The sequence below is a fragment of the Megalops cyprinoides genome, chromosome 13 (genome assembly GCF_013368585.1).
Source record: "Megalops cyprinoides isolate fMegCyp1 chromosome 13, fMegCyp1.pri, whole genome shotgun sequence".
Classification (NCBI taxonomy): Eukaryota; Metazoa; Chordata; class Actinopteri; order Elopiformes; family Megalopidae; genus Megalops; species Megalops cyprinoides.
In genome coordinates, this window is record NC_050595.1 from 11779436 (window position 1) to 11798685 (window position 19250).

A 19250-nucleotide genomic window follows, 5' to 3' on the forward strand; every position below is an offset into this window, starting at 1 on the left:
TCAGGAAATAGCTGATAGCAGGTCAAAGGTCACCATCAAAATGAATATGCCATAGATCAGAGTGTAGTTGAATGAAAAGGGAAGGTTGTGTTCACAAAGCTGTGTTGCCATTATGTCCCGCCTTATTATGGGTGAGCCTTGGTTATGTTACATTACATTTACTTAGCAAACATTCTGAGGCAGAGCAACAACATAGCCAGTATTTACATAGATTAGATTTAGATCTATTAGATTTTTAGATTTATACCACTGAAAGTTACTGAGGCACTGAAGATTAAGTACCTCGCCCAAGAGGGGTATAGCAGTACCCTACCTGGGAATCAAACCATCAACCTGAGCCCTGCTCCTTACCACTGTCCCACACAGTTCCTACCCGCTGTCTGCTCAGCAGCTATCACCTCACACCTACACGGGAGCGCACATACACGTACACACGCGCATGCACGCCTGTCTCAAGGCTACTCCCAAACACATGAAAGGCCTGGTTCTACACTGTGGTGAAACATCCACCTCTTACAGCTAAGCCAGACACCCTCACACAAGCTGATGGAGTCAAGGCAAGTTCATTTCTACACCACTCTGTCACTCTGTCTAGCGCAGTGACTTTAAAGTTAGTCGCTCTAATTGCAGCATTCCTGTCCTTTATTAGCACTTGTAAAGACACAAGCTTTTTGCTTTCTGGAGTGGATTCTGAGAAAAGGTCAAGTAAAGGGTGAATTAACATAAGTGATTTCTCCATTGTGTGGCAGCCACAGAGAAGCCACAGTGGTTTATGGGTAGTCACTTCATCGTCTATAAACAAAACTTTCTTTTGGTGTGTCCTGCAGCTTTTCAAGGTTCTGAATTTTCCCACTTCCTGTTTTGTTGAGTGTGTTGTTTTTTTATATATATTATCGTCTGTGGGTCTCCATGGGCCGTCATTAAAGCGTGTGTTATTAGGAGCTAATACGGCCAGCCTAGGGGTACTTCTCACTCTATAAGAAGGATGTTTTTCAAACATCAGCAACCATCTCTTTCTTCTGATCTCAGATTTAAATAAAAAACCTATTATACAGCAAAAAAAATCAGAGGCGTGGGAATATCAGTGGGATGGCTCATGGTGTTTCTTTTGCTGGTAGCAAACAAATGTTATTTTAAGAGAGCGGCTCTGGGATAATTAATGTGTAACTAATTAAATCTCTTGTTGTTTGTGTCCTTTTAAGGCACTGTGATCATCCTACTTTCAAAATTTTGTATGTGAAGCAAAAATGTCAAATCTACAAAGCCTTGTGGCGATTACAACTAGAGAGGCGCATCTCTGCTATTTATTCAAATAATATGAGCAAGGAGATAAATAGATTTGCATTGCACAGGTTTGGATTTCAAACCCAGGCTTTGATACACAGTCTCTTAGCGTAGGGACCACATTGATATGCACCCTCTGGGGAAGCATTTTGCTGAATGCATTTACCAGCCAGCCTTCTAAAGGGCATCGGGAGGGCTTCAAATGCTAAGCCTTTTCTAGAGAATTTCTAAGTTAACTAAAAGCTCTAATTATTTATACATAATATAGTGAAGGAAATTAGGGGCACATTTTAATGTCAGTATGCAGTGAAAGAGTAAATTTTTTCACTCCTTCTTAATAACATCTAAAGACTTTGGCAGTCTTTCTTAACATTACCAGAGGAATATGTGCCCAGGGGCACCCTGTGGTGCAAACGTCCTTTCCTCAAGAAGTGTGTGTGATTTGTGATTTGTCCTGTTCCACAGAATGCCTGTGTGGAGAGGCGCTCGATGCCGGCCATGGGCTACATCACCCACACCGTCAGCGCTCCAAGTTTGCATGGGAAAACGGTAAGGCCACTGCCACCAAAAGCCCTTATCTCTGCCTTCCTGAAGCGATACAGCAGTTCAGTAAAAGCCTTATAAAAAGGCACGGTGCGCAAATACGTGCTCATGAAGTGTCAGGCAGCGAGTGAAGGCTCTTCTCTCTGCCCCCCCCCCTGCCGCGGCACCCAGCCGGAGGAGCTGACCCTGCTCCTCATCCAGCTGCGCAGGGAGCAGGCCACCATGGCCAGCGTGCGCAACGACGCACTCGCCCACCTGCGCCAGCTCTCCGGCCCCTCCCACCCCCGCCTCCAGGTGAGGGGCGCGGCCGCCCGTCTCCCACCCCACCTGCCTGTGCGACTGCATGGCGGGTCTGCCTGCCTCCTCGTTAATGCCCCGCCCCCTTCCATCAGACTGTGGCTGTGTCCTCCTGTTTTAGTGCTGTCGTCAGCATGGGCCGTACAGCAGAGGCCGTAGCTCATTTTTAGCACCATACCAGCTTGGACTGCAGCCGTGGATATGCCAGCTTGTGCTTTCACCGTCTTGTCATGTCTCTTTTTGTGCCTGGTATTTGCTTCGGACTGTACAGCATGTACAGCATGTGCCCTCAGAGCCGACGCTCTCTCGGATTTAACACTTTTTTCTGCATCTCTGCTATGATTGACCAACAAGGAATGAAATGGAACTACATAAAATGATGTCTTCAGTGCTTGATCAAGACAGCTGGCAATTCTGGAAACAATGCATGTGAACTCAAGAGCCAAAGCAGTGTTGTTCTATGTGGGATTAGTATCTCACCTCCACAAGGCATGTCGCAGACTCTGCTCTGATTTATCAGTTAGGACAGGCTATAGCCAATCATTATGACATTAATCTCTGTCCTGCACCTCTTACAATACGGCCACACCTTCAACAGCAGTCGTCTCCTGTCTGAACAGCAGAGTAGAGCAGGAATGGTGTTTAATGGCTCTCTCAGTCAACACCATTGCTTATTTCATCTAGATTTAAAAGATGGATGAGATGATGAACTGAAAAGAGCAGGATAGTGTGATGCTGTTTTGTTAAAGTAAATGGTCTCGAATTTGGGGGGGGGGGGGGGGGTATTAAGTTTAACATGAATATGTGTGAATATTTCAGTGATACTTCAATTTACTGTATTGCTTCACTCTCTTAACAAATTGATGATGGTTTGCCTGCAGCTTTTGCCATTATTGTAAACAGCTCAGTGACATAGCTAAATGATTTCTGTGATTTCTGACTGAAACTTTCTTACCCAAACTATAATTTCATCATTTCAAGAAAATTATTGAGGTAATTTGTAGCAATGACTGCTTGTTCAGAGTTCAGACAGCTCTATTGATCAGTGCTCTCGGAGTGCCAGGTCCTGGGCTGCTTTGTGTGACAATGAGGCATAGGCAGGGCTCTGTCGACACTCAAATTCCAGTCATGTGACCTGTCTCTCCACTCCCCACCCGAAGGCCGATGATACTTACATACAGCTGAAGAAGGACCTGGAGTATCTAGACCTGAAGGTGGGACCTGACGAAAGCAATCCACTCTTCCTCTCTTCCTCCTTCTCTGCTTACCTCGTAGGCCTCATCCTTCTTTACTGACACGGCCTGGCCTGTAGGCTTTTTGCGCTTAACCGCGTAGCCCACCTCTCTCTTCTACTCACCTCGTCTCCTCTGGCTCACTGATCACCTTCCTCTGCGCTGAACACTGCTGTGCAAAAAACTTAGACACAATCAGGAGTCACAGTCCATGGATGTATAACTATTCATGTAGGTAAGAAGATCACTATAGAGTTGTGCTTCTGTATAAGGGTGGGAAAACATTGAGCGACATACTGTAGTTTGAATACCACTGAGTGTGGTGTTCAGTGGATAGTCAACAAGCCCTCTGAACACCACACTCAGTGGTATTGTTCAAAGGATATTGCAGTAAGAAGCCCTCAGGTAAGAAAGGGGAACAAGACTTGGAGTATGGAACATGAAAAGGTCATTTTAGTTTCCATACGGGCTACAATATAAAAATGTAAAATGTTTAAGACTTTTGCACGGCAGTGTACGTTTGGAAACAAACATTGTTAACATGCATGAAATACTTTAACTAGTATGAGGCAATCGACACTGAAGTGCACATTAGTGGTTAACCATTTTAAATCTGTTTGTAGTGGCAGGATGTCACAGGTGATATTTACTCTATTTTGACACTGTACTGTCACTTTGCTCTCATTACAAGTGAGTGGAAGGCACAGGTTTCAGGATAAGTTCTTTGGGCGGAAATGGTTTGTTCAGAAAGTACTTGCACCCTAGCATGTTTTGCATGGCTTTTATTTTCTAGGCACTGATTGCCACAATAAACCATTCAACACTCTGCATCCAGCAGGGGTGAACTGAATAGGTGGAAACATTTACACAATGTCTTACAGCAGAACAAATAGAAGTTAAAGTCTGGAGTTAGATGTTTTAAAGCGTACTTAAGCTTACCATGGACTTCATCTCCCATAAGTAAGTGCCCTCTGGTGGCTCTTTCTGCTAACAGCAGTTCCAAGGCATAAATGATACTTCTTCAGATTTTCTGTTCTATTAAGTAGTATTGGTATAAACTGATTCCATGAATTTTTTATGCATCTTAAATGCTGAAAGCATTTGATCTGGTAAGCCATTTGTGTGAAAGCCTGATAAACTAACCCGTCTTCATTGTCTCGTGGGGCTATTGACTGAAACAGAACATAACCCGAATTTTCTGTCTCCATTTTGAAACAGATCAAAAGTATTGAACCGTTGATCCTCACGGTTCACTGTGTGTTACAAAACTCTCCTCAAGGTTTTGAGTCTGGTTTGAACGTAAGGACCGTGTGCATTGCAAAGTGTGACAGTTCCGTTGTGAGGCATCCCTCATCCGGCCCATATCTGTGTGTGGCGACGCCCATGGCAAAGTGGGGGATGCGGCTTTGTCTGGCCACTGAGCCGCCATTGGCTCCCCTCTGTGTGCATCATCACAGTGGCGCAGCTGGCCGAGTTTCTGTTCTTGTGTGTCCGAGAAGGCGCTGGACTGCACGCTTGAGGCTGACAGTTGCGTTTGCAGGCCATTCTGTTTTGCTGATCTGCATTCATGATGTATTGCAAGTCATCCACATCTTTGTGTCTGTCTCCTTAATATGTCCCAGGAAAAAAAAAAATAAATAAACCACTCATAGCTATACGAGATATTTTTAATTGGATGGTTGCAATCAGTGCCTGAAATTTCCCACCTCTACTGCATATGATTTTGTGGAACTGGGAGTATTTTAAGGAGGAGCAGTCTGCCATTTTGGATCATTTTAAGGGCATGGTTATTAACATTGAAACTGTGCTAGTACAAAAGCACCTTTGTGGTTCCTGGAGTCGTTTGCGTTACCCACTGAAAAAATGCTGCTTGTTCATGGATAACGTGCACAGCCTCCCAGAGGACTCTGCTTTTTTTTGCGCTGGCTTCTGTGCTGTGTTATTTTTTTAAATGCATTTCTTTATTGCACAGCTACAAGCAAGCTCACAGCTAATAGCAATCCACACCTATTTGACTGTTGTGATTTTTGTTGTTGAATATTGTTTGAAGTCTCGTCTGTTTTTACTTCTCAAAGTCTACACAGAAAAGAATAAAATATTTGAGAGTTCATGTGTATTCTGGCTTTCTCAGGTCACCGGACATGAAACTTTAAAAGACAGACCGGCGAAACCAGTCAAAATAGCCGAAAGTGACGTTGACGTGAGTATCCCCTGTGCGCCTCCTCGATAAACACGCTCTGTGTATATATATATTTTTTTTAAATCATGTTATTTTATTTGATTGTTCTTTTCACCAATAGGCCCAGACAAAAGTGCGGGATTCAGGCCTTTTTTTCTGCAGTTATGTTGGTACAAAGCACAAAGCTAACAAACATAAACAGTAATACTGTAGGGGAAAGGCAGCATCTCACGCCCACTTGGAGGGGTGGGGGGGTCTAGAGGGTATGGACGAGCGCCTTTATTTCCAGCCTCCAATTTAAAGAGAAAAATGCATGCAATGGGATTTTATAGTTTGAGCTCTTAAATTTTTCAGTTTGATATTTGTAATCCCAATTTTTTGTTTTCTTTTTCGTGCTATCAGAGGTAAATAATTTGGAAGTCCTGGCGTTTTTCATCATTAACATTGTTCCAGTTTAACAATTTATAAGAATGCGGATGAAATTGTCTGAACGATGAATATTTCATGTAATTAAAACAACAATATACTGCAGTGAAATAAAAACATCTTAATTATTAATTGAATGGAATGATAAATAGACTTGAGGAAAAAAAAAATCACCCTCGCTGTGAGGGAGAAGGGCAGTAATCTAGGCAGTCAAGCACTCAAGTGTTTTTTCTTCTATTTTCAACTCATTTTTGTTTTTGAACATAGCTAACCCACTTTCTTAGAGAGAAATTGTTTTTGTTACTTCCAATAGACCATTTGGCCATAAATATACACTGTAAAAGAGGAGATATTTAATAATATCAGCTCTATGACCTCAAATTTCTTCTCAAAGGCCTCAAAGTTAATTATTTCCTGCACAAAGCTAAGGAGAGGCTGTAAAGAGTAGGACATGGGATATTTGTTATTTACATCACTTTCAGCTGAGGAATCACATTAATTTAACCCCCCCCCCCCCCCCCTTAAAAGGAGTACTGTATTAATTTTAAGGAATTATTCATCACTGAATCTGTAGGTTTAGTGATCATGACATGGTCATTCATGATCCACAGTAATAAGCCTTACTTTTACCTTTCAGGTTAAATTAAGCAGATTGTGTGAACAAGACAAGATTCTGCAAGAGCTGGAGGCCAGGATGCGTACGCTAAAAGAAGATAAGGTACAGAGAGAGTCCGCTCCTTATGTGCTTACGTGGAGAGTGCTCCTCCTCTGTAGAAATTCTCCACTGTATTGATAGAGTCCTCCACTGTGGAAATTGCCCACTGTTTTGATCATGATGTGCAGCACCCTTATGCAGCAGCTGTAAATTCAGAGGATATATTTGGGTGTTGTTGCTACAGTGGTCACACACGGTCAACATGAGCAGTAATGAAGAGCAGTTGGAATGGTGGTGCCGGGCAGTGTGTGTGGTCACATATGTAATCTGATACTTACAGTGTGCTCTCTTCTCCTGCCAGGACAAGCTGGAGTCGGTGCTGGACGTGGCCCACCAGCAGCTGGAGCAGTACCGGGACCAGCCAGCCCATGCGGAGAAGATCGCCTACCAGCAGAGGCTGCTGCAGGAGGATGTGGTGCACATCCGGGCCGAGATGTCACAGGTCACCACGGTGAGCCCAGCCTGACCTCAGGAAGCAATAGACCTGACTGCAAGTTTCCAGTTGGGTTGTTTGTATATCAGAGTATATCAGACACCACCGTCAGGCATTGCAGTCCAGTATAGTGCTATAAGTACAGTTTTATTACGCTGTAATCATCTTATTGGGTCTTTTATCTTTGGGGTCTTTCAACATATACACATGAATAAAGGTACTGTACAGCTGAATACATGTCAGTTGCAGCAGCAGTAATAATTGGTCAAGAAGTGCAGCAGTTCAAGCACCATTACACAGTAGGGAAATCAGAAAATAAAAGAGCAGGATTATAAAAAGTTAAAGACTCATTAAAGAAGGGTTTGACAGGTGGTTTGTTGTGTGCAGGTGCCTGAGTTTCAGCTTGGTGCATTTATTTATTCATTCATCATTTATGATAAAAAAAATAGATAAAATCTTTGAGATTCTTAAAATCTTGGAAACAAGTACTTGCTGTAATGCTTAGCACTTGATTAACTTACAATACTGATAATGCAGATAGAGTTTAGATTAAATCAATCATATTATAACCAACGCAGTATACCACCACTTAGCACTGTTTACACTGAGATGCATTTATTTTTTGCACCATGCCTTACCGGCTGGTTTTCTCTGTGCTGTACAGGAGATGGAGAATGCCTGGAACGAGTACGGAAAGCTGGAGATGGACTTAGCCCAGCTGCGGGAAGCCCTACAGGAGCAGATGGGGAGAAACACCCTCTCTCAGGTCAGGACTGCAGCGGGGAGAGGGTCCAAATCGCAAAGAGGAACTCTTTTGGTTTTGCCTGTTTACCCAGAATTGTCAAGTTGGCAGGTGTGTGTATTCTTTGTTACGGGTCAATCACCCAGAGATCCTCACTTAGCAGTGTGCGTTTCTGAGGGCCTGTCTGTGTCTGTCTCTCTCTGCAGCAGGAGAAGGCTCAGATGAAGAGAGAGCTGTGGAGGATGGAGGATGTGATGGCAGGCCTCAGTTCCAGCAAGGCCAACTACAAAGTCAGCATCGACTCTGTGCAGAACCCTGGTGAGAGGCTTGCTCTGCCTACTACCCCTGTTAGGCATTGCAGAACGCAAACGTGTAAGGTGGTGTATGCTACCTTTATACAGAGCTACAGTCGTATTTGAAACTGCAATTTTCACAGCTCACTGTTTGTAGTTTAACCATTTTGTAGCCTTGGTATTAATCCGGGGTGTGTTGAATCCAGGATCTGATTTTGGATTAAGCACAATATCTTTATATTCTTTGAAAGTTTTGGTAGTCATTTTCTGGTTTTATAAAACAGCAAATACTGTTATTTTTTGAATGGTAACTAAAACAAGTCCAGTTTATAATTCCAGTAAATAGTTTTCCCATGATGTTGGCTCATTGTTTGATTGGAACTACTGTGACATAAGCCAAAGAACAAAATCTCACTCTTTGTTTTGACAGAGTACCTGACATGTATGAAAAAGTAGATGAAGTAAATTAGAAGCTGCAGTAAAATGGACACATAAACTACTTTAGCGTGAACATGTGATACATGGACTCAAAAGTAAAGAAAACGCTGCTCAGTCATGCGTAAGCTTTGATTACCTCCTGAGTCTGTGTAGCTGTCTTCCTAAGCCTTACAGATCTCAAGACTGTTTCCCAGAACGTCACACTGTTTACAGAATAAAGTATATTGTATATTCTACTTACATAAAAAGGAGATCAATTTAACTGTCCTTACATACTGGCTGTTTTTCAAAAGTACTGATGGGAGGCAAAGCTCATAAATGTAGCGACCACACCTGGAAAATACTATCTGGAACATCAGCATAAATTCATCTAACTTGTGTAGTGGATTAATAGAGATAACAAAAGCAGAAGTGAAGTTTTACAGCATGGGACTTGGCAAGCAGACAGCGAGGTGCATTGCAGATTACTCAATGGCAATTTGCTTTTAGCAGGGTGTGGTGCTCTTTCTGGTATTCTGCCAAACCTGTTATGCTCAATCCAGTTTCCAGATACAGATTTTGTGTATCTTCAATATGAAATGAGCTCATTCAATTTGAGTACCTTCTTCAGGGGTGCAGCAATACTACAGCCAGGATGTAATCCATACTAACTTGAAGTGCTGTACCACAACTCGGCTTCAAGAAGAGAAACTGAGAACCTACAGTTACGTTCACGTGACTGTGTGTGTGTGTGTGTGTGTGTGTGTGTGTGTGTGTGTGTGTACCTGTGTGTGCTCCTGTGTGCCTCCAGAGAGGAAACTCGTGCCTTCAGTGTCGTCCCCAGTGCCTTCTCAGCGCGTGAGTGCGGCCCACCTCAGCTCTGCGCAGCCAACCAATGACAGCAAGCCTTCCCAGAGCGGCCCTGCCCAGCCGGCCTGGGCACACCAGGGCCCCGCCCTCCACGTGTCTGCGCCCAAGTGGGTGAGTGGCTGTGATGTCAAAGGGAGAAATGTTCTCTGCAATCACATCAATGGAACAACATCAAACAGCAAAAACCCTTTCCACTGATAAAAAATCACCTAGATTGAGTGTTGGGATTTCATTGTGCTGTACTCACATTAACTGGTCTGGGAGTGTTGTTAGCCTGGTCTGACACTGTTGCTCATTGAACTTGGATGGATACATTTTGTACTCTTTTGTGGGATGTAATGCAATGTAATGTAATGTAGTGTAGTGTAATGTAAATTGTCTGCTGATTGCAGGCAGAGGAAGACGTCCCCCCCAGACCCCCTCTGCCACAGCTCTACAGCCCCGACGAGCAGCCCCCCACCGTACCCCCTCTGCCGAAGGAGGCCTCGGTCATCCGCCACACGTCCGTGCGGGGGCTGAAGCGGCAGTCCGACGAGAGGAAACGTGACAGGGAGATCGGCCACTGCCCCAATGGAGAAAACAAGGTGCGTTTGCGTCAGGGTCGCTGGGGCCACCCACCCTGTGTAACAGTACTTTGCCCAGCCAGTGCTGGGAGAAGCTGAGCTCAGGTCTGTTTTTTTCTGGCACGCCAGGTGGAGTTACGGTCATACCTGAGCGAGCCGGAGTTGTCGGGGGTGGGGAGTGGCTCTGGCCACGTGATTATGGGGTCCCTGGGGTCAGACGGAGGTTACCAGACCTTGCCCAGCAGAGGTAAGGGCCCCTCCAGCAACATGAACCAACCAACATGTTATTTTACGGTAGTTGATGGGCAAAAACGGTCAGACTTGAGGCATTTTTTTTTCTTGTCCTCTGTTGTGTCAGGGCTGGCTGGCTCAACCTCAAGACTAAACCAGTCCACAAACATTTCATCGTATGTCACTCTCAGACGCGGAGTCACAGCCACGGGCTTGAAGGTGAGATTCAGAAAGAGCTTGGTCCAAAGGAGGGCCCGGTGTATGCTGGAGATCTAGAGATTACAGTGGGGTATAGTGTCATGCTCTTAATGACACTCACTCCTTACCATCACTCCAGCTGTTTGCAGAGCTGAAGGGATTAGATGCAGCGCTCCAGTACAAAATTCCAATCAAATAATACACTCCATTGAAGTTGTGAGATTATGAGGATGGCTGCATGCTGTTAATGGGTGACTGTCTCAGCATTAACATGTGGACAGGGAACATTTTTTGTTGTGTACACTGCATTCTAATGGGAAGTTGGAGTATAGAAATGGAGAGACCTCATTCTCCTTCCTTCCATTGCTTTCCCTGTCCCATCATTATTGTCATTCCTATCTCCTCTCCCTCATTTGGTGGCCTCTCTTTATTTCTACATCTGTTTATAAATCTGTCTTTCTGCTTGTCTGTCCAAAAATATCTCGCTTTTATCTATTCCCCTCCACATTTCTCACTTTTTTTCCTCCTCCTCGTCTTCCTCCTCACATTCTCTCTCCCCCTCCCTCTCTCTCTCTTTCTTCCTCTATCCCTCTGCTTTTCTCCCTTTATCTTTTTCTCTTTTCTTCCATCTCTCTTTTTTCCCTCCCCTTATTTCTCTCCCTCTGTCTCCCTCCCATCTCCCACCTTTTCTCTCCCATCCTTCCTTTATTTTTTTGCTCACTTTCGTTCCCTCCATCTCTCTCTCTCTCTCTCTCTCTCTCTCTCTACTTTTCTCTTTCCTCCTCCTTCACCCTCTCCCTGCCTCTCCCTCCGTACCACCCTGGTGCTGTTGTCGGTGTTGACGCACGCCTGGTTTTGCGATCCTCCCAGGAGAGACCAAAGAGTGCCTTGGAGCGCCTGTACTCGGTGGATGCGGTGCAGAGGGGGAAGATGAGCGCGGAGGAGCAACTGGAGCGCATGAAGAGGCACCAGAAGGCGCTGGTGCGGGAGAGGAAGAGGACGCTGAGCCAGGGGGAGCGGCAGTCCTCTTCATCCCGCGCCTCATCCTCTCCCAGACCCCTGTCAGCTGACCTGGGCTCAGTACGTTAGAACCACTCCCCCAGACCAAACACAAGCCTTTCTAAACACATAATGCAATAACCACTTAATATATGTGGAGCATTCGGTTACAACAGTGTTAAGTTACTAAAGGTGTTAACGGTAGGGCATAGCTAGTTGGTGTTGCAGGTAAGTGGGTCTGAGAAGAGTGATTGTACTGAAATTAGCGAAGTGGTACGTCGATTTGAGGGAAAGCAGTTGCTGTTCTTGCCTCTTATTGAGGAACTTCTAAATGTATTCGAAAGAGAAGAATAGTTTTTGAGCCTTTATCAGGCTCCTCTTTCCATCACAAGGAAAAAAGTGGGCATTACTATTAATCACTGACAAGTATTTCCACATTTTCTAAAGACTAAAGTGCTAAACATGAGGTGATGCATGTTATTAACCTAACCTTTATAACCCAAATCAAAGAGATCTGCAGTGTAGAAGATTCACAAGTGACTTGATGGATGCAAAGATAATCAGAATTTGTTTTGCACATGTGATATATGATGGATATGTTTGCGTGTAATTGCACAGACATAGTAGGCACTTACTAACAGGAACACGGAACATTTTGCTCTCCCCGCTCTCCCTCTCAGAGCAGATCGGAAATGCACCGCTCCTGCTCGAAACTCCCTTTGCCAAGCGAGCTGTCTGTCTGGCAGGCTTTAGTGTGGCATTAGTAAATCAGAATGCAGTGGCACTGAGGGACTTTGGAGACAGCCCCTGAGGCCTGCTGTGCTGTTCGTCCCAGCTGGTCTCAGGTGGTTGATGTAGGCGGGGCTCGTTATTATGAAACACACACCCGCTCTGCATTGCCCAGCCTGCCAGGAGCTAGCCTTCTCGGACCGCTCGCTTGGGCCTTCTCCCACCCCGCCTACCCTCCATCCCCTCTCTGTCCCTGTCTGCTTCCTCCCTTATGCTGATGGGAAACGCTCCTGAAGTGCCACCACAGGGAACTTCAGGGGCGGCAGTGTAGCACAGTGGTTAAGGAGCAGGACTCGTAACCAAAAGGTTGCCGGTTTCCAATTCCCCATGGGGGCACTGCTGCTGTACTCTTGGGCAAGCCACTTAACCCACAATTGCCTCAGTAAATACCTGGCTGTATGAATGTGACATTGTAAAAACCTGTAATTGATGTAAGTCACTCTGGAATAGAGCATCTGCTAAATGCCAATAATGTAACGTCCATTACTTTGTCCATTATTGCACGGCAGCAGTGCTGGGAGGGCATTACCTGTGAGCGTGTGAAACCCCACCCCTTCCCCTTCATCCCCTCCTTCTAAACCATGTCCCAAGCTCCAGCACAGCATGCATCATTCATTCATTCCATGGTGGCTCAGGTCCCAGGCTTTGTACTGTGGTAACAGTAACAAGACCATAACCGTGATGGACCATAACCTCTAACCAGATCATTGCTCTGGGACCAGGCCTCTTTGTGCTGCTGATATTTAGAGGGGGATTTGGGGTGGGGCTAATATAGATCTGCCTTGTACTCTGCCAGCTTTACACTTTATTAATTTATTCATTTGCAGAGATTTTAATGTAGTCATTGAAATAACCAGAGCTTAATCTCCCATTGGCTCCTTGCTTTTAAGGGAAAATTACCTTGAAATTCTTGGACTAGATACTGAGCGTGGCTGATAATATACCATGACACTCACACATACGCACACGCACACACATATGCAGGCACACACGTTGATGCTTTTAAGGACTTGTACATGTCACATGTATGTCATTGTTATTTTAATCTGAAGATGATCCCTTCTCTATGCTGTAAACATGGGTACATCAACTTTTTTGCACCTTCTGACCTTATGCGAGCATTAGATCTTCTGAGCTTTTTAGCATTTGTCACAGCGGGGCCATATCTGGGCGCCTTGGCCCTCTCAGCCCAATCCCTGACAAGGTGTCGGCACCCCAACAGCATGAGAATGTGCATAAATGTACCCAGCATGCCCCTTGTTGAAGTGGTGGTTGCTCTGTATGGGGCATCACACAGAAAGATGCAATTGTACCCTTTTGTAAACTGCTTATAGTTTCAGCATTGTATTTACCTGCATACCACTCATTGGCTCATTTGGCGCTAATGATCTGGACTCTTTATAGTGACTAATAAGACATTTAACTGCCAATGGAATATCAATGGCACTGCACACATTTTCTTCAGTTTTTTTTTAATGTAGAGGTTTGCACTCAAGAAATAAATAAAACAATCTGCTAATAAATGAATGCGGGCCGAGTTTTTCATTGCTGGAGTTTCATGAATATGTATACGTGGCATTTTTTGCAGTGTTTATTTTGTCCAGTAAGCACAATGGCGCCTGGGACCCAGTTTACTGTTAAAGTATGTAAATTGTGGTACAGTTATCTTCTTCCCATGGACTGTGAACTGAATGATGCATGCTTTGCTTTGAGAGTTTAGACATGTGTTGCCTCTATTCATTCTAACAACTCTGTGCTTCATGCTTATCTCAGAGTAAGGAATTTAAGCTAATTTTACATTTATTGCACATTTTTTGCATGCATTTTGCAGCTGTGCAAATAAAATAAAGAAACATACTGTGGATAAATTTCCCACTCATAAGAGCCAACAATGTTTGTTCATATGGATAGGTTGAATAGAGGCAGCAGACTCCACAATGTACTCAAGTCATGGTGCCTTGGTTTTACACTTGTATGTGTTATATATCAGCAGTGCATGTTTGTGCATTGCGTTTCTGGATGCTACAAGTGTGTGTGTGTGTGTGTGTGTGCGCACGCGTTTGTCCAAATGCAAGCTTTCATCTCATTAATGTCGATATGTAAGTTGACCCCTGCCAAATTTCACCTTCAGACTGTATTTTCTATCAGAAAAAAAGTTTTTAATTGCTTGTGTATTGAGAGGATATCTGATTTCCATGTAACTTCCAGGTGATGTATTTGAATATATCCTGTATTCACCATTTGGGTTCTCTTAATCACTGTATATACGTATACAAACTATACTTACATGAGGTAATGCATACATGTACGGATAAGTTCATGCACACATTCATGAGTATCACCTGCCGTTCATGTTGAATGGAAAGGCTTTGAGTCATAGGGAACACTGTAGCCTACCCTAAGCAGCTGGCAGCTTGGATATTCAGCTTTGGTGCTGGTCAGAAGAGTGAGCACCAGGGTGGTGCCTCACATAGACAACAGAGGTCACATGGGTGTCACACCTGTCTGGTGCTGCAAAGGTAGGATCTCTGCAGCACTACGCTGGCCTGTCTCTGTGGCCGTATCAGTTTCACCATTGAGAATCGCACCTTTAACTTTGACTCAAGGGCACCCCCAGGTGGATACCAAAGGTCACAGTGCTGCTCAGTGGCTTGTTTTGACTTGTCTGCCTTTCCGCTTCTGGTTTTCTTAATTGTTTTGCAAGTATAAAATGAAAGCATTCAAATTTTGAATTGAATGAATACATTGAACAATTAATTAAGGAAACTGAATAAGTACAAATGCAGATAATGTGAGACCATTGCTGGAATGTCTAAAGTTTAATTGGGGGATTTGGTGGGTTAGAAGTGGAGTTCTTTGCAGAATCCTATTTCTTACAGAAATAGAAACAATCTTGATTTTTTTTAAATTACTTGACATCTTGGAGCATTTTATTTAGGCCAAGACAGTGAGACAACTGATGATGTAATTATTGAAACAAAAACGAAGCTGGAACTTGGAACCAAGATGGTGCAATCTCACAAGCAGTTAGAAGTGGTTTGTATGTTATGAGGGTGTATTTCCACTGCGTGTGTGCATTATGAGGGTGTAATGCCTTTGCATTTGTGTGCTGTTAGGGTGTAATGGTGCTGTTTTGGTATGCTATGGAGCTCCAGCACTGTGTTTGTAAGTTATAAGAATGTAAAACAGTTGTAATTGTGTATTAATATGTAGTGATGGTGTTATATTTGTATATTGTATGGTAGTAATGTTTTTTTAATTGTAGGTTGTGTGAGAGCGACAGTGCTGTTTTTTGTAATGATGGAGTAATGGCACTGTAGTTGTGTGTTATGTATGTAAGAGTAACAGCACTGTTTGTGTGTTATGACGGAGTGTCAGCGTTGTTTTGTTATGAGGCAGTACTGGCGCTGTGTTTGTGTTGAGAGGGAGTAACGTCGCTGTTTGTGTGACCCTCAGTGGCGGCGAGAGCAGGAGTTTGATTTGCAGCTTCTGGAGCGGGCAGTGCAGGGGGAGGAGCGACCCATTGAGCACCAGGAGATCCAGCGGCCGCGGTCAGACGAGTGGCTGACCGTCCACGCCACGCCCATGAGAGAGCTGGACCTGGAGCCGCTGGACTATAACCTGGATCTGAGCCGTGAGGTACAGTGAGATCGCTGACCTTAACGGACTCCACATGACTAACAGCAACAGCAGGAATTACTTCTACCAAAGTAATTTTGGTCTGAAATGTATAGTGACTAAGCTGTGGCAAGATTCATTTTCATAACAAAACATATATACATTCCAGTTCCTTAATAAACTCCTTAATTATGCATACTTTATAACTTCAATATTCTCTGTTAGGGTGAATACTTTACAACTTTAATACGATGTGCAGTCTCCAGACAAGAGCTCTTTGTGCTGATTGGTTGTTCTCTTGCAGCTGTCCAAGCCTGAGAAGGTGTCCATCCCTGAGCGCTATGTGGACCTGGAGCCACAGGAGCCTCTCAGCCAGTTGGAAATGGAGGCGCGGCACCGCAAAGTGGAACGCATTAAGAGCATCCTCGCAAAGTCCAGGTACAGAACCTGCTGTGGTCTGACGTCTCTACAGCCTGGTGTACAGCCCCTGCACCCTTTTACAGAGACATCCTACACCACCCCTCTACAGACATTCTGTACTCTTTTGTAGACATCCTATACCTCTTTACAGAGATGTTCTGTTCCACCCCTATACATAGACATCCTAAGCCAGCCCTTCACGGAGACATTATATATTCCTCACTGTAATCATGTTTTCCAATAAATACAAAAAGGCTCTTTTTAACTAATTTATGAATGACCGTAATCACCAGTGAAGCCCTGCAGGTGATACATCAGAATAGTTTCAGTGCCTTACAACAATATTCTCCCCAGTGTGTGGTGTCCCAGAAACTGACGTGTGTGTGTGTGTGTGTGTGTGTGTGTGTGTATCAGTGTTCAGAACATGCCGCCGCCGCTGGCCGTGGACAAGCTGGAAGTCACAGACATGGACTCGGCCCTGCAGGAGCAAGAGCGCATCATCACCATGTCCTACGCCCTGGCGTCCGAGGCCTCGCAGAAGAGCAAGCAGGTGGCAGGTAACCCACCCTCGCTCACCTGTTCACTGCCACAGGGCTTCCCCTGCACAAAGCCAACCCCTCAGGGGCCAGCAGCAAGGGGCCGTATTCACTATTCTTATGAGAGAGTGTGAAACTTCTGTGTGGTTCATGTTTATTAATGGACACTGATAGCCCTCAGCCCCTGGAGGTTTTCGTGCAGTGTAGCTGAACTACTATGTGCATGACAGTATCAGTAAACTCTGGCTTACATCTCATTGACAAGTAAGTGATGTAAGATAAAGGGAAACTGGCTCCTGGATCAAAGATGGTGGGGAGTAAACGCACAAGGCAAGGGTTAGCAGGATCCGCGGTGCTTAACAACCCAGCATTTTCCCTTATTAGCCAAGATCTTACGGTTAAGGGTCCTAATTGCAAGTTGCGTGAAATGCATCAGACAGGGCGGATTCTACAGATGGGGCCACTCTCAGGCCTGATCAATGCCCTGGTTAACGTCAGCCGAGGCCCGATCCTGCATCCCACAGCAACGCTTTGAACATGAACCTGAACCGGGCATTAAAGCGCTACAGAGCACTTTTCATCTTGACTCGTCGTGCCTCACCAACCCCACACTGTCTCTGTCATAACTTCATACCGGGGCTGTTGTGAGACGTGACGGACAGCCAGAATCACCGGCAATTACAAGTAAATCTTCTATACTGTCAAGGGTATATAATACCCAGCAATCTGTTCAGAAGTTTGTATCAATGCACTCATTAGTGTGAGTTGTATAACGAGCAAAGGTGGGTGTGTAAATTTTGAAACATCTAATAGGAAAAAAGAAGTTGATGCAATTACAGGAGACCACTGTCACAGATGACTCAGACAGTCTGTGTTAAACAGCTGTTCCTGTGGAGTGTGCTGAGGCGTGGGGCTCAGCCGGGTGGAGTGCAGCAGGGCCCAGTGGGGCTCTGCCCTGGTAGCACAAAGTGCTGCCCCCTTGTGGCGGCGACTAACGGCGCTCTGTTCCTGTGTGTGCTCCCCTCCAGCGCTGCAGCAGGTGTACGACCCCACCGCTCCCACTCCCGTCACACAGGCACCCCACCCCCCACTAAGCAATGGATTTCACTACACGTTTGTCTAATAAGAGCAAACAAAGTAAGCACTAACTGCTTCTGTCGCACAGCTAAACTACTAGGGGCTTCACTAATTGTGCTAATGTCAGGTGGTGTGCTTTACACCTCACCCCCCCCCCCCCCCCCCCCCCCCACTCCCCCATCCCCACCCCTCCACTCCCGACACATGCATGGCACACTTGTGATGTTGAAAGGCTAATGCAGACAAAGTGCTTACCATGCCATCATTAGCATCCGCATTCGCAGGTCGTAAGTTAACCAGGCAGTGTGAATTGTGTGCAAATTGGTTTCTGTAACTGTGCCAGCATTTTGGGGAAGAAAAGGAAAAAAAAAACAACCAAAAAAAGAGATAATGAAAAAGAACAACAGTTGATTTTGTGCATTGTCTAATTAACAAAGGGTTCATCCCCTTTACTTTTTAACACCTTGATGCTGGAACAGACAACAACAGCTGCACTCGAAAGTGCCTATTATGCTGCCATCTGTAACCTGCCAATGGGATACACCCATCCTGGGCAGTCATTGTAAATTGTGTGGAATAGTACTTAACTCTGGTAATGAGAAGACAAAAAACCTCACAGTCATTCTGTCTATTATAAACATTTAAAATGCACAATTACATGCACACACCCCCCATAGACCTGCATGCGAGCACACACATATTTTGGCACACTCACAAGCATACGTGTATACACACACAGTATTATCCCAGTCAGTGCCTTCTGATGTCCCCAACAATTCCAGGGTCATCATAAGCAACCCTACTCACTATCCCAACCATTCTGTGGTGAAAAAAGCTGATCTGTGGGCGCACTTGGGGCTACAATCTTCATACACCCCTGATTGTGCTGTGGGGTTCCTGATGGTGTCTAACAGCGATGACTTCATCTTCTCATGCGTGCTATAAGTGTGCTCCTAGTCAGTGCTCTCAGTCACATTCAAACTGCTATGAGCTGCTGAGTGTGCCCTGCCTTCTACTACTACAGCATCACTGGCCACCTCCTGCTCCTCCTTGCATGCCTTCCTCTCTCTCTCTCCATCTGTGTGGGTGTTCACGGATTGTTTCGTGAAAATCCGTACATTCAAAACTCTGCTGTGTAATTGTGCTGCATAACTTGTACTGAAAGGATGATTGCAACTGTGCTGTTAATCACTTTGCTGGATGTATATTTGGGTCTGTACGCCCAAATGATCAGTCTTTGCAATGTAATTGCGCAAACTGCACAATCAGTCTAACTTGGCTGTCTTTGGGCTTCGCTGTTACTTGGCTAAGAGCTTGTGGCTGGATGTGGCAAATGAGTTTTCCAGCAACTCAACTGCAGTCTCTGCAGTTTTGGCTTATGAGTTGCC

The 19250-nt window shown here is 44.9% G+C and overlaps 1 protein-coding gene across 3 annotated transcripts in view; it reads left to right on the top strand.

Moving 5' to 3' along the window:
* Positions 1-19250, top strand: part of LOC118787664 (pleckstrin homology domain-containing family A member 7-like) — a 96477-nt gene that overhangs the window by 75106 nt on the left and 2121 nt on the right. The window contains exons 12-29 of one of the 3 annotated variants that reach the window (XM_036543214.1): positions 1750-1833; positions 1999-2121; positions 3285-3338; positions 4575-4655; positions 5488-5556; positions 6599-6679; positions 6978-7127; positions 7774-7875; positions 8058-8169; positions 9373-9542; positions 9824-10015; positions 10124-10241; positions 10353-10444; positions 11294-11503; positions 15668-15850; positions 16134-16267; positions 16664-16806; positions 17814-17922. In XM_036543214.1, coding sequence (XP_036399107.1) covers positions 1750-1833; positions 1999-2121; positions 3285-3338; positions 4575-4655; positions 5488-5556; positions 6599-6679; positions 6978-7127; positions 7774-7875; positions 8058-8169; positions 9373-9542; positions 9824-10015; positions 10124-10241; positions 10353-10444; positions 11294-11503; positions 15668-15850; positions 16134-16267; positions 16664-16806; positions 17814-17908 — 2193 coding nt within the window. In that variant the 3' untranslated portion in view covers positions 17909-17922. Of the gene's footprint in view, positions 1-1749; positions 1834-1998; positions 2122-3284; positions 3339-4574; positions 4656-5487; positions 5557-6598; positions 6680-6977; positions 7128-7773; positions 7876-8057; positions 8170-9372; positions 9543-9823; positions 10016-10123; positions 10242-10352; positions 10445-11293; positions 11504-15667; positions 15851-16133; positions 16268-16663; positions 16807-17813; positions 18013-19250 lie in introns of those variants that run through there. The other 2 variants (XM_036543215.1, XM_036543216.1) reach the window with 2 other exon arrangements.